We start from the raw sequence: 13552 nt of genomic DNA on the forward strand, positions 1-13552 counted from the left end.
CATCACCCCAAAAAGAAACCCTGTACCCATTAGCAGTCCCTCCTTATTCCCCCTCCCTTCCAGCCCTAGGCAACCACTAATGTACTTTCCATTTCTGTGGATTTGCCTATTCTGGATATTTCACAGAAATGGGATCACACAATAGGTGGTCTTTTGTGGCAAGCTTCTTTCACTTAGCAGAATGTTTTCAAGTTCATCCATGTTGTCATGTGCATCATCAGTACTCCATTCCTTTTTATTGGACTCCTCTTTTTGACACAGGCTGAGGCTGGGGCAGTGGCAGCTGTGCCTCTGATCTACAGGCAGCTTAGACACTCTCCCTCATTTACTGCACAACCTTGTAGCTCTAGAAGCCCCTCCCCACCTGCACTCCCTTGGAGTGGGTGGAGTTCGACAGGCCTGCTGGCTTTGTACAAGTGGTCAGTGCAGCTGAGTAGGGTCTGTCAACTCCCAGAATGGCAGCACCTTGGAGCTGACAGGCACAACCTCTCTAAGATTAGAGGGGGAGAGTGAGGCTCAGAGGGAGGCAGAGAAACATTCAAGGTCATGGGCAGAGCAGGGGCTCCAATCCCTAGCATTGCATGGCTTCCACATTCTCTGTGGGGCATTTGGGGCCGTTCCACATCCCCCCCCCCCCCCCATCAGAGCTGCAGCCTAACCTCCCAGCCATCAGCAGATGCTCACCCAGGGCACGCTCATAGAAGAGAGGAATCTGAGAACTCCAAGCCTGCCTGGGCCCCACCTTCATGCCCGCACAAGAGCCCCAAGACCCCAGGTCACCCTCCAGATAAAACTGTTCCTGCCATTGCTGCCCACAGTCCAGGTGGGCACAGCCCTGACAGTGAATTCAGCCTGAATACAGAGGGCCAGGAGGGCCACGTGTTCACGCTGGGTAGGCACACTGCCCACACAGTGCAGAGCCACTCGCCTGGCCCTCCCTCAACCCACATAACTGCACCTACCTTCAGGGCCTGCACCTTCCTGTCCAGCAGGCTCTCGATGTCTCCTGCCACCTTCTCCACCAACTTCTGAGGCTCGTTCTCCTGCACCTCAAACAGATTCCGGTTGTCCTTGTAGATCTAGAAGGAAGCAGGAGCCAGGGGTGAGGCCAGGGTGGTCCCACATTTCCATGTCACAGCCCCTTCATATCCCCCCTGCACAGTATGATCCAGCCCTTGGCCCTGCCCCAACTCTGGCTCTGGCCATTCGGAGAGCATGGATGTCTGAGGGTTGGGCCCACTGCCCTCCTGAACTTGAAGAAAGGCTACTACAGTCATGGGTTTCACAGCTTGCCCTGGTTGTGGCTGGTGGGATGGGGTTGTCACTGCCTTCTCTGGGACTCAGGGTTCCTCCTCCAGGAGCCATGAGCAACAACCGCATGACTAGTTCAGAGTGGCTGAGAGCAGCAGAGGCGGAAGGGTGGGTTCAATAGGAGGCAGGGTGTGTGTGTTGGGGGGGAGGGGGGGAGATGGGACCAATAAGCATACACGGCATACCACATGCCTGCTGACATGAGGACACTGTCACACTCACTACACCACATATGCATCACATATAGCCACCCCTATACCCTTTTTTGCGGTGTTGCCCCAGGGCATTTACAGAAACTGCAGTGGGGACTCTAGGCACCCCTAGGGGTTTCTCTCTCATTCAGCGCACAGAATATGGGGGCAGGGACCAGGGAAAAGGAGGCATGTGGGGAGGATAAATCTGCCCCTCTCTCCTTGAGAACTGGGTCTGTGCACACACTCACGTGGGGGTATAAAGCTGACAGTCTGCATCTGCATGCGTGAGTGTGTGTGTTATGGCTCAACACACATCCATCTGTGTGCATGTGCCTGCATGTTGGGGGTAGGATGGGGTTAGGGCCTCTAGATGAAGCCTGGGGCTTATATGTGAGTCAGAAGTGAATTCAGCCGGCCTCTTTGTTCCAGGCTGGGGTCTTGGGTGTCTGCACATGCATGGATGTGTGCATGTGCGTACGTGTGTGTGCATTGTACACTCACGTGTGTCCATCCAAATGACCCCAGGAGGTCTGCTCCCAAAGCTGACTCCTTCACAGAGGTCATATGCCACTACTGAACTGATGCCATGGGGCCACGCCATTGGGCAGTGCAGAACCAGAGGAATTCAGAGAGAGAAGAGGTGATGAGGAGGAGATAAGGAGGTGGGAGAGGCAGCTGATGAGAGACAGACAGGCAGGCAAGATAAGGTCGGAGAGTGACAGCCAGACGAGGGGGAGATAAGGCCTCCAGCAGTTGATGGGGGAGGAGGTGGGGGATCAGGCACCAGAGCCCCTGCCCTGCTGCCCACTCAGCACCCAGCAGTCCAAGGGTTAAAGTGCCACACAAAGCCGGCTCAGGCAGTCTCCTCCTCCTGCCGCCCCCCATCCCTCCCGGCTTCTCTTTTCTTTTTGTCCTTCTCTTAGAACAAAATAATTTGTGGAGAATTCGCTCCTTCCCACAGAGCAGTGCCGATTAGAGGGCGAGGCATGAGGCCTGGACGCAGGGCCAGGGAGGACGGAGGCCCCAAGTGGGCATCAGGCCAGGCTGTTCCCTGGGTTCCCTGGGCTGGGCCTCAGGGCAGAGGCCCCCAGACAGAAGATGGTGATGGAGACAGAGATCAAGGAGGAGTCTGAGTCTGGGGTCACTGGGAAATGTGGAGAGCCTGGAGTGCAGTGCCCACTGTTGGGGGGAATTGAGGCTCAGAAACAAGAAAGGACAGGTCAAGTCCACACGACTCTGAGTGGCAAAGCCAGGTCCTCCTGGACCTCTCCTTCCCGGGTTTCAGGGCTTTAAAAATACACCCTTTCCCAAGCATGAGCTGCTGGCCTGGAGCTGGGACACCCTGGGCTTGTTGAGGCCAGCTATACTGGCTAAAGCCTCGGCCGAGTGCACCCTGGCCCACTTGTGCCAGCAGGGGGCGCAGCTGCCTGGCTTCTCTGGGTAGGGGATGAAGTTCGGACACCTGACTCTCCTGTCAAGGTCATTCCCAGGTGTCCCAAACAGGGCTGTCCATAGCCGCGGCAGTCCTGGATCAGAGGCTGGACCAAGCAGCCTCCTGACAACTCTCCTCTGGGAGCCCCGGAGTTCCTCCCCACAGGATCTAGGGTACCCCTTGCAGCATCGCATGGTGACTAAGACAGGGCTCAGGAGCCATAGAGGGAGTGGGTCTCCAGGTGGCAGGGTCACACCCCAGGGCCCTGAAAGGTGGCATAAGGGCTTGAAAGCAGGAACCCTGCTAAGAGTCACCTCACGTCTGAACCTTGGTGTCCGATTTACTAAGTGAGAGAACAGCAGTCCCCTCTCTGCAGGCTGATGGAGGACTGCAAAGAACCTACACTATTGTCGCTGCTGCTATTGTTGAGGATCACCAGAATTCTGCAGAAGGAATCACAGTCCCTCCCTGCCTCCACTCTCTCTGCTATATCTGTACACTAAGGATCTGAAGCCATTGGCTCCCATTCCTGGGCAGACAGCCGTGGTCTCCTGGGGTTGGCTCGCCCCCAGCCCCACCCTCTTCCCAGGCCTTCCTGGGAAGCCCCTCTCCAGCCATACTGTTCTTGTCTCCAACACCTCAGCCTGGGCTCGAGAGGTGACAACAGGGGAGCCTAGACACAGAGACGCCACTGATACAGCCAAAGCCAGCTCCCTTCCAGCTCTCCCCAGGCACTGGGCCTGTGTGTAATGGACCCTTGGCAAATGCATATGCCCAATTCCCTGCTCAAGAGCAGAGCTCTGCGACCAGCTAGACCTCAGTCTGACTCATATTCCTGCTTGCAGTTGTGCTACCCCTTGGAACCTGGTGCTTCATCTGCCACACTTTCTTCCTGTCCCAAGGACCCTCTATGACATCTTTCTGCTGGCCCCCGGTGTCAGCATTGGTGGCCTCTCCAGCCCATTGACTTGGTGTGTCCCTGCAGGCTTCTGGGTCCCCAGCCTATGCTGATGCCCACTACCACACCTTTGCTCATGCTGTCCCTGTTTCCCGTCTGCCTTCCCTGCCTTTCTAAATCCTCTCTAGAGCAAGGGTGGTAAAATGGGCTAGAAGGAGTTTCTGGAGAGATGAGGGCTGAATCCTAGAGCTTCAGGGCCTGGTCAAACTACCAGCCAAGCCTGTGCCCCAGTCCCAAAAGAGCCCCTGAGACATAGTAGCCCTTGTTCCTTCTATCCCGAGTGCTTCATCCCTCTAAACATTCCCCTGAACCTGTTCCAGGTGCCCCTGGCTCCTGGGGGTGGGACCTGAGCTGAGCCCTGTGTCCCAGGGAGATCTGAGTGACACCATTCAGCAGATGGTCCCACCCTGGGAGATAGGGCATCTCTCCATTGATGCTGTCTGAGGAGGTGCTTTCTACCTACAGGCCTAGCAGGAAGCCTGGGAGACCCCAGGGCAGAAAGTATGCCAGGGCTGGCTTCCCTTGAGCCCCAGCCTCTAGCCCTGGTCCCTGGGGTCAGCTTAGAAGCAACAGACAGGCCAGGGTGCACCGGGTGCAGGGCCTCAACAACCACAGCAGGACTGCATGCCCGCTGGTGTCCTTGGCCCAGCAAGCTAATTGGAAAAACCAAACAGCTCCCACAGCAGCACAGCCTCCAAGGCCCCGACTTCTGCACAGGCGGCTGGACTGAGGAAAGATTTGGGGGCTCACAGGTCTACAGGTTGTTGCAGCTCGGCACTGGCCATGATGGGGGAGGAAGAGGCAGGGGCTCTATCCCACAGAGATGGTGAACGGTAGTGGGTCAGGGCAGCAGACTGGCAGACAGGCTGGCTGGAGCCAGGTGAGCATATGGAGGTGGGGTGGGGGGAACAGGGCTGGGAGCAGGGGTGGCTGAGACGCCAAGGGATGACAATTCAGAGGCAGCTTGCAGCCCTTTGTTCACAAGAGTCCCTGGCTCCCCTCAGATACCTATGGCTTCCTCCCCTGAGGGCACCTCCCCCACTCAGTGATGGAGACCTGTCCCTCTCTCTCTCCCCTCATCTCTTCACCTCTCTCCCTGTGCGTCCCAGTACTGGCCTCAACCCCAACCCTCTCTCAGCTCGAGTGATTCTTTAGTTAAGTGGCATATCTGGCCAGCCTTTCGGCCTAAGATTTTAAGGGCTTGTGGAGGCCAAGGTCAGGGGCCCCAGAACCTCTGCCCAGCCCCCCTGCTTCCCTGGGGGGCCTCCACATAAAGAGGAGCCTAGAGGACACCTGTAGATATGACGACTTTGGGCAGGAAGCCTGGATGCACACAGGGGCAGACAGAGCCACCCTCGTCCCCACAGCTCCCAACAGTCCTGACTCGGAGTGGGGTCAAGTTCTGAGGTACCTGGAAACAGAGACAGCCATCACAGGAGACAAGAGACCCCAGGACTGGAGACCTGGACGCCCCCAGTCATACTGGAGAGGCTCTTTGCAAAGTCCCAGAACCGGCGGCAGTGGGGCCTGGCCCTGAGCCAGCACCTAACCTGCCCAGAGACAGTAGGAAGGTGGGGAGAAAGGAGAGTAAAAGGAAGGCGAGGAGGGGAAGGAGAGGAGGGCAAAGGGGGAAGAGGGACAATGGAGGCCCTGGGAACGATGCTGTTCACGGAGTGCTGGCTCTGGCCACCCTGGGGCAGATGTTTTCACACCTGGCCTCACTGATCTTGGACAACCCGAGGAGGTACGCTTCTGATCATGTCCATGTAGCAGACAGGGCACTGAGGGTCAGAGAGCTTAAGTTATACAGTAGAGATCAGATTCAAACCAGATCTGTCTGACCCAAAACCCTTGCTTCAGGTCACAATCTGTGCACTTCGGTTCCCTGCACTTATTCCTGTACTTGAAGGTGAGGCACAAGGTGAGGGAACCAGGGTCACACTGAAGGCCTCCATTCTGGAGAGAAGGAGGGGCGGACTGGCAGAACCAGCCTGATGGACTATATAACCACCCAACACTGGGAGTAAAACCAGGTGCATGTGAGGCTCCTCTCCGCAGCGAAGGTGAACGGGCCCTAATCTCTGGAAAATTAAATCAGAAAGAAAATGGAACGAGAAAGATTTGACACAGGCTGGGCCCTGCTGCTGGCTGTCTCCTCACAGGCCCAGGCTCAGTTGGGTGTTCAGCTACCCGGGTGCTCCAGCATCCTGGCTCCCTCCCACCACTCAGGTTACTGGGCAGGGCATGGACAGGGCACAGGGAGTGGAGCCCCACAATACGACCTCCCAGGTGATTTGCTATTCTCTAACCCCCTCCAGTCATGTCTCAGTATCCAGTCCCCGGTCTTGAAAGGAGCAGCTGGTGAGGGTCCTAACCACCTAGCCCTCATGCCAACAGGCCCCTGCACGGAGAACAGCAAGGGGACCACAGATGGTGGGCTGGGCCCCCTGAGGCCAGTCCACAGGGGCAAGCACTGGAAAGGCCACAGGGTCATAGGGATTGGAATGGGTCACACTTGTGCCAGGATCAGGAGAGCCTTGGGTCGGAGGATAGGGAGCTCCTGGTGGCTTAGGGACCCTGAGCTGGGCCAAGAGGTGGGGGAAACTGGTAGTGATTAGCTCAGGGACCCCAGCCAGTCAGGGCAAAGCTGGATCTCAGGCCTCCAACCTCACTCCCGCCAGACTGTTGCCCATCTCCTGCCTTTGCAGGGAAAATTGAGGGTATTGACACGGCTGCTAATCACCCTTGAAGGCCATAGGATCAATGGAGTAGCCAGGTACCTGTGGTCCCCTCCCACTGAGAGCACTCAGGACTTAGGAGAGATCTAGGACAGATGCAGGACAGGTGGCAGCTCCTGGGCTCTCCCTTTACCCAAACCCTGAGCGCCACAGCTCAGGTCCTGATGGGACAAGGGGGGCTGCCCCATAGTGGGTGCATAAAAACCCTAACCCAGCTGCTCTGGAGACAGTCCAGGCCCTGGACTATGTGTGTGGCTGACAGCTCTCTGCAGCCAGGGTGTAGCCCCTCCCTGGCCTACCTAGTGCGGGACTTACAGTAAAAGCAAGGGCAAGGGACCCTCAGAGCACACAGCTGGTGCACAGGCAGGGGACTATGTGCCACTTGGTCACATGTTCATCAGCTGCTGACATTCACCGGCTGCCACAGTAGTTCTCATGTGGCCATGCCACACTGCCACCATCCTGTGGTGGGTTGGTTCCATAGTTAGCCATATATGGTGTCATGTCACAAGCAGGGTTTGTACATGATCATGCTGGTTGCCACATTACCAACCTTCATACTGAATAGGGATTTCCTGGAATGAACCGTCTGTTTAGAAGAAGTCATGGACACCACCCAGGCCATTACAATGTGGTCCTATGGGGGCTGCAATGGAGAACATGAAGGCAGTGTGGGAGCAGAGAGGAGGGCTCCTGGCCTGGCTTTGAGGAAGAGGTCAGGATGTGGCCCTCCTGGGTGGCCCATTATTTGCTCCATTTACTCCCCACCCCACCCCCATGTCCTTACATTTCCACTGGGGCATGCCATATTCACGCCACCGGTTCTAGAGCCTTCTTGAGCTCGGGGCAGCAGAGATGGACCAGATCTTGTCCTTGCCTTCCTAGGACTCACCATCCAGAGGGGACAGGTGTCCCTTTGGACTGCCAAGGACAGAGGGGTGGCAGCAGGAAGAGGTATGCAAGAGACACTGGGAATGGGGCTCACCTGCTTGAGTACAGCCAGCTGGGGGGGGCGGTTACTGTCAAGGAAAGGATTGGGATGGCTTTACAGGGGAGAGTCTGAAAGGCTGGGTGGAGTCTGCCAGACTCAGGGGTGGCCAGGGAACAGTGAACCGGGCAGGAGTAATGGCAGGTGCAGAGGCTGGGAGGAGGGAACATCAGTGGACTGTTCAGTAGCAGGAGCACAGGGGCTTGTGGAGGGCAGAAGGGAGGCTGGGGGACAGACTGTGAGCAGACAGGGAGGTTACATAAGCCAGGCAGCTCAGGAGAGGGAGCTGGGGCCTAGATCACAAGGTGAGAAGGCCTTGGTGGCTCAGCGGACCCTGGGCCCCCAAGAGGCAGCCAGTAGGAGCTCTCACCAGCAGATTTCCCTTGGAAAAACTCATAGGGGCACAAAGCCCCCGCCACCACCCCCCAGCAACGCCTCCCTGTTTTTAAAGTTAAAGTTTCGTTGACTGTCATCCATTACCGCAATTAGTACATTATGTCTAATTATGCAATTAGTGTAAAAAGTGCACTTGCTGCTGAGAATGGGAAATTACGCTGCCTCGTTACGCTGTAAAATCCATGTCATAAAAAGGCTCAATCTCTTGTTTTTCAAAAGACACAAACCCAACACAAAACAATAAACCAAATCCTCCCAACTGAGCTAGGGCCAGTCTGTGCAGCCCTCCCTGCACTTGCTTCCATGTAGACCCCCCACCTCTGCAAGGCCTGCCCCGCACACACCCCAGGGCAAGACATGGCCAGCCACAAACACAAGCTGTTTGCGTGACCATTCCTGGGTGTGGCCCATCTTTGCTCCTCTGAAACAGATGTGAATTTCTAAACTGACTTTAAAACCGTGGTAATCCTGATTATCCAACCATTATTCCAGACTTGACTTGGAACAAGGCCTCTAGTGTTAAGGCCTATGTATTTCAGGTGAGAGCAGTCCCGGGTAGGGGGGCGGGCATGGCTCCACCCGGCTCCAAGCAGAAGTCCTTTCTCCCAAGTTCCTGAGGGCACAACTCTGAGGTCCCTAATGGCACCTGTGAGGAGAGGGTCATATTCCAGCTCAGGGAAAACTGGAGGAACTTTCTCACACTCAAGGCTCCCAAACCCTGGGAACATTGCCTGGATAGATAGGGAGCTCCCTGTCACAGGAAGCATGCAAGTCCAGCCATCAGGGGTGCTGAGCAGGAATTCACTCATGGTCACCCTGCACAGTGGGCTGGACTCTAGGCTGTTATCGTCAGACAGCAGCATCCCTATGGTTGTGTGCCTACGTGAAGTTTGCAGTCTGACCTTTCTCCCTAGGTTCTGGCTTCCTTGGTGGTCAAACAGATAGTCTGTGGACAGGTGGGAAGTGAGAAAGGAATCTGACTGGAGGGTGGTGTGTCACTACCACAGAGGTGACAATGTCAAATGGCCAAGTCCATGGGGGCTAGCAGGACACACTCCAATGTCCCTGACTGCCATGTCAGCACTGGGCACCTGTGTGTCTCAAAAGGGCGATACAGTGCCATGGAGACTCCTGCCCAGCCAAGAATCTGCCCTCACTTCATGGAGATGATGCACAGACCAGCTGAGCTCAGATAAGGTGCTCACAGAGCAGAGAACCAGAAACATGGAGTCCCAGCATCCTAGGGTCCATGGGACACCAGGGCCCCTGCAACGGCACCCACTTGCAATGTGCACCCACTAGTTCTGGGTGCCATCCACACCCCACTGGGAAGCACTCATTGAGAAGTCAGCTGGATTGTGGGGATGGAGGGGGCGTGGGTCTAAACTCAAGGCATGGGTCCCAGACAGTTCCAGCCTTTGTCTACTCTTCCTCCAGGCCTTTGTCTACTCAGGTGCTCTTAAACAGCCAGGGAGCGTATCACAGCCCAACCACATGGACACCAGAGGAGACTCTCAGGGCCCCTGTCCTCCTGATTTGGTCCAGGATAGCATCAGGAGTGGGGGACTTGAGCCCGAGGGGAATGGAACTGTAGGCAGATCCGGGGCCCCTGCTGGCTCCCCGCCCTGAGCAGGGAGCCACCGGCTGTCGAGGCAGCTGGGAGGGAAGCTGTGCCCAGCACACCAGCCGGCACGGGGGAGTGTGAGTAAACACACCCGCGCTTCCCAACTCGTGTGGCTGGTGTAGGCGCCTGTGTTTATGGGAAACAGGTTATCTGTGCCAGCGTCTGGGCCCCTTTGCCACCCACCCTGGCTCAGCTCTCTCCTGCTGCCTCCCTACCCAGTGGGCCCTGCCTGCCTTCCCCTAGGACTCCTTAGCCTCTGAGCTTTGGAGGGACAACAGTGAGGACAGGCCCTCCCCTCCAGGAGGTGAGACAGGGCTCTGCACTTAACCCACTGAGAACAATCCCCACAGGCAGGTATGGTTGTTGTCCCCATTTTACAGCTAAAGAAACCAAGGCTCTGGCAGCTGGACAAATGGGTTGGCAACTAGGCAGTAAGTGGAGGGGCCCATGACACTGGCTTCTCAAGTTCCAGCCATCAGTTCCAGGTCTCAGGGCCAGAGTCCCCCCATCCCCTGGCAAGTCTGGTCTGCCCTTTACCTGGCTCACCACCTTGAGGAGCCCTGGTCCAACATGGCCTTGGAAGTGGACCCTGCCCTCAAGAGCAGGGCACACGGCCCCTCTCTCCCACACAACAGCCTGAGGAGAAAGACCCCAGGGCCTAGTCACTGGCCTGCCATCTGGCCTCTTAAATCCCTTCCCCCTCTGAGCCCATCTTGGTTCCTATGGGGCCCCCCTCCTGCCTCTCTGGGCAAGAGTCCTGGCAGGGCAGGGTGAAGGGTTACAGGAGTCAGTGTGGGTAGAGGCTCCAGTGAATCCTTGGTGGTCCCGGGAGGGCTCCTAATCATTTTTACAGCTCTAGGTGCCATGGAGGTCTTATCTAAATGACTGTCCTTTGGCCCAGAGTGGCGGGAACTTACCCCCATAAACACCCTCATGAGATGGGTTTGAAGGTGGGCCTGAGGCACAGTTCTGAGGGCCAGGGAGCGAAGGACAAAGACTGCTTCCTTTGCCCACATCACCTCCATTCCACCCCTCCTAGCAGGGAGGGCAACCCTCTTCAGGGGCTGGGAAAGGTCTCTCAGGGAACCCCAGAATGGCCAGAAACCGACCTTGCCCTCCCAAGCTTTCTGGGAGAATGTGGGTTCACCTGATTTTCCTTTATCCGCCCCCCTCCCTGACCTGTGACAAGGGCATGAGGAGGTGCTCAGCAGCTGGATGGCTTCTTATCTCAAAGACGAGGCAACTGAAGTGGCAGAAGGGTAGAATCTGTCCAAAGGGGAGCCCTTCCTGGCCCCGAGTCCCCTCCACTTACAGCCAAGAATGGCTAAAAAGCCATGGCCCGAATCCTGGCTCTGCTCTTCACGAGTGGTGTGCCTTCGCATAAGCCTTCACCCTCAGCATCCACACAGCCTTTGAGCTGCTTTGTGGGGTGTTCCTCAACAATGAAAGGTCAAATGCAAGGTGCTGCCGGCTTCTTGTGGGGCCTCCTTCCAGGGCTGCTCCCGAGGCCCTGAGAGTTTTCCCTGCCCCATGCTGTCCTGCAGGGCTAGCCTATCCAGGCCTTGCAGGCTGGAAGTCTTCCCTTTGCTGCTGAAACTCGCTGCTGAAGATGTTGCCAAATAATGACAGCACCAATCACAGAGAGAGGACCTCAGGCTGACTGCTCTTATGAAAACACGAGATCTTCACGCATCAGGTATGGGGGAGAAAGACAGAGACAGAGGTGAGACCGGGAGGTGGCTGTGGCCTCCCATAGTATCAAAGGGGCAAGGTCACTGAAGGGTCCTGCCCCATCCCTGGGCACACACTGTAGGTCCAGGCACATCCACCAGATCTTGCAGACCAGCTCGCACACGCTGACCTCACTACATTCATGCCCAGTGCTAGAAAGCTGCTTCGGACCTTGCCAGACCTCATAGTTAGGCTCACAGAGAAAGCACCACAGCCTGGACAGACCCAACAACTGTCACGAATGTCACCTGGGTGACGCTCCGTGGGTTTCCATCCATATGTCAAAAGGTGGTCTGTAGCCATTTGAAATGTTTTAAGCAGTGAAACTTCTCTGGTCCCAGGATGGTTGGGGCTACCTGAAGGTCATGGCCCTAAATCCTCCTGCTGGACACAGCAATGGACAGTCTCCTAACAGCAAGGGTGCTGGGCCTGGTGAGGGCAAGGGCACACCTGACTGACAGTGGTTTCTGGATCAGGTCTCCAGGAGGGTCACAGTGCTCAAGTGTCAGGCACTGATAAATCAGTGGGTACAGAGCCAAGCTGGTTCCTGCCCATGGTGAGTGTGCAGGTGAGTGTACCAGGGAGCACAGCCATGCCGGCTATCTGGTCCACATCCTGCGCCAGCACCTCCCAACCCCATCTTTGTCCTTTCCCTCATTTTTCTTTTATTTTTCTCCTACTTCCAATTTATAGGCTCTTCTCGAATTTTATGTATCCCTGTAAGTGCCCTTAAATCTTCTGTAGAATTCATTGGAAACATACATAAACAAACACACAGTACTTAGACACGGAAGCCTTGTACATGCTGAAGCCACACTCAGGACAGGAACACTTCAGGGACGTGTGTGCAACAAGGACAAGCACATGCTGGGGACACACGCCACAGGGGACCCATTCTCTCCCATCATTCACAGGCTTTCCTGGGCCCTCATAGGAAAGTTCCCACATGTGGACAGGAAAAATTCAGAGTGGCCACCACACAAGGATTTCCCAGAGCTAGGGGGTCAGTGATCTCCACACCCACTCCCAGCTGGGTGCTCCTGAGCAGGCTCTGGTCTCTCTCTGTACCTCAGTTTCCCCTCACCACACTGTGGGGAGGGAGGGACCATCTTTGATGCCCCGAGTTCCGGGTTCTCCCTCCATAAGAACCCCAGTGGCCACTGGGGCCAAAATTTGTCTTTACTGTGCCCGCACACACTGTTTGCACCGTGAGGGCCCTTGGTCTGAACAGCCATGAACTTCGAAGTTAAGCATACTCTGCTCAGGGGAGGCAGATGCTGTGTCTAGGCTCGCAGTCTAGGTGGGCCACCTCCTCAGTGGGGTAGAGATTGCCATGGGAAATGTGCCAACACCAGTGGGGCCCATGAGAGTGTCCATGCTGGCCGTCCACTGTATCAAACTCTCACAAGCCCTAGTCATTGTCCCCATTTCACAGGCAAGGCCACTGAGGCACAGAGTAATTAGAGCTGGGATTCAGTGACTACACAGACTAACCACACACTGGAGCACAGACTGTGTTCCAGACTGCCCCCTCCACCTCCCAGCAGGTGGTCTCCATTCCATGGGAACCTGTGATCCTCCACAGCCCTAACCCTGCCCCCCCCCCCCCCCCCCCCCCCCCCCCCCCCCCCCCCCCCCCCGCTCCTCTCTCTGGGAAGCCACTTTTAATTCCCCCTCAGCTAGGCCCATGGGGCCTCTTGCCTCGGGGCTATGAAAGTCAGTGGGGGTCAGCTAAGTCCAAGGTGTTTGCAAACTTTACTCTGTTTTAAATGTTCCTGGAGAGCTCATCTCAAGGGCACCTAGGTGAACCCTCGCAGGAAATGCAGCCCCTTCAGCAAAACAAGCCCCTAATTCATCTGCCCAGGATCATTCACTCAGATCGATGCATGGTGCCAACTGAATCCTCAGTGGCCCCACCAGCACCCAAAGAAACCATCAGGCCCTGAGGCCTGTCATTCGCCCAGCCTGTCTGCCCAGTGGGATTGTGGGGAGGACAAGCAAAGATCTGCACTGGGCCCAGTGGTGGGCACGCTCCCAAAGAGGTGCTTCTACCTGCAGGAAACCATTCTGGCCTTGCCGGTATGGAAGTCTAGGACCTCAGGATATAGATAGGCAAACTGAGGTCCAAGAGGGAGGGGTGAGCAGCAGGGCAGGGCCAGGAGGACCCAGGTTCAAGCTGC

At 56.4% G+C, this 13552-nt stretch overlaps 1 protein-coding gene across 12 annotated transcripts in view; it reads right to left on the reverse strand.

The window, feature by feature from the left end:
- CACNA2D2 (calcium voltage-gated channel auxiliary subunit alpha2delta 2) overlaps positions 1–13552 on the reverse strand; it is a 142572-nt gene that overhangs the window by 69056 nt on the left and 59964 nt on the right. For all 12 annotated transcript variants that reach the window (XM_053897860.1, XM_053897854.1, XM_053897853.1 and 9 more), the window contains exon 3: positions 963–1079. In XM_053897860.1, coding sequence (XP_053753835.1) covers positions 963–1079 — 117 coding nt within the window. The remainder of the gene's footprint in view (positions 1–962; positions 1080–13552) is intronic.

Source organism: Panthera pardus, unplaced genomic scaffold, assembly GCF_024362965.1.
Source record: "Panthera pardus isolate Hobbes unplaced genomic scaffold, ASM2436296v1 HiC_scaffold_8, whole genome shotgun sequence".
In the NCBI taxonomy this organism is placed as follows: domain Eukaryota; kingdom Metazoa; phylum Chordata; class Mammalia; order Carnivora; family Felidae; genus Panthera; species Panthera pardus.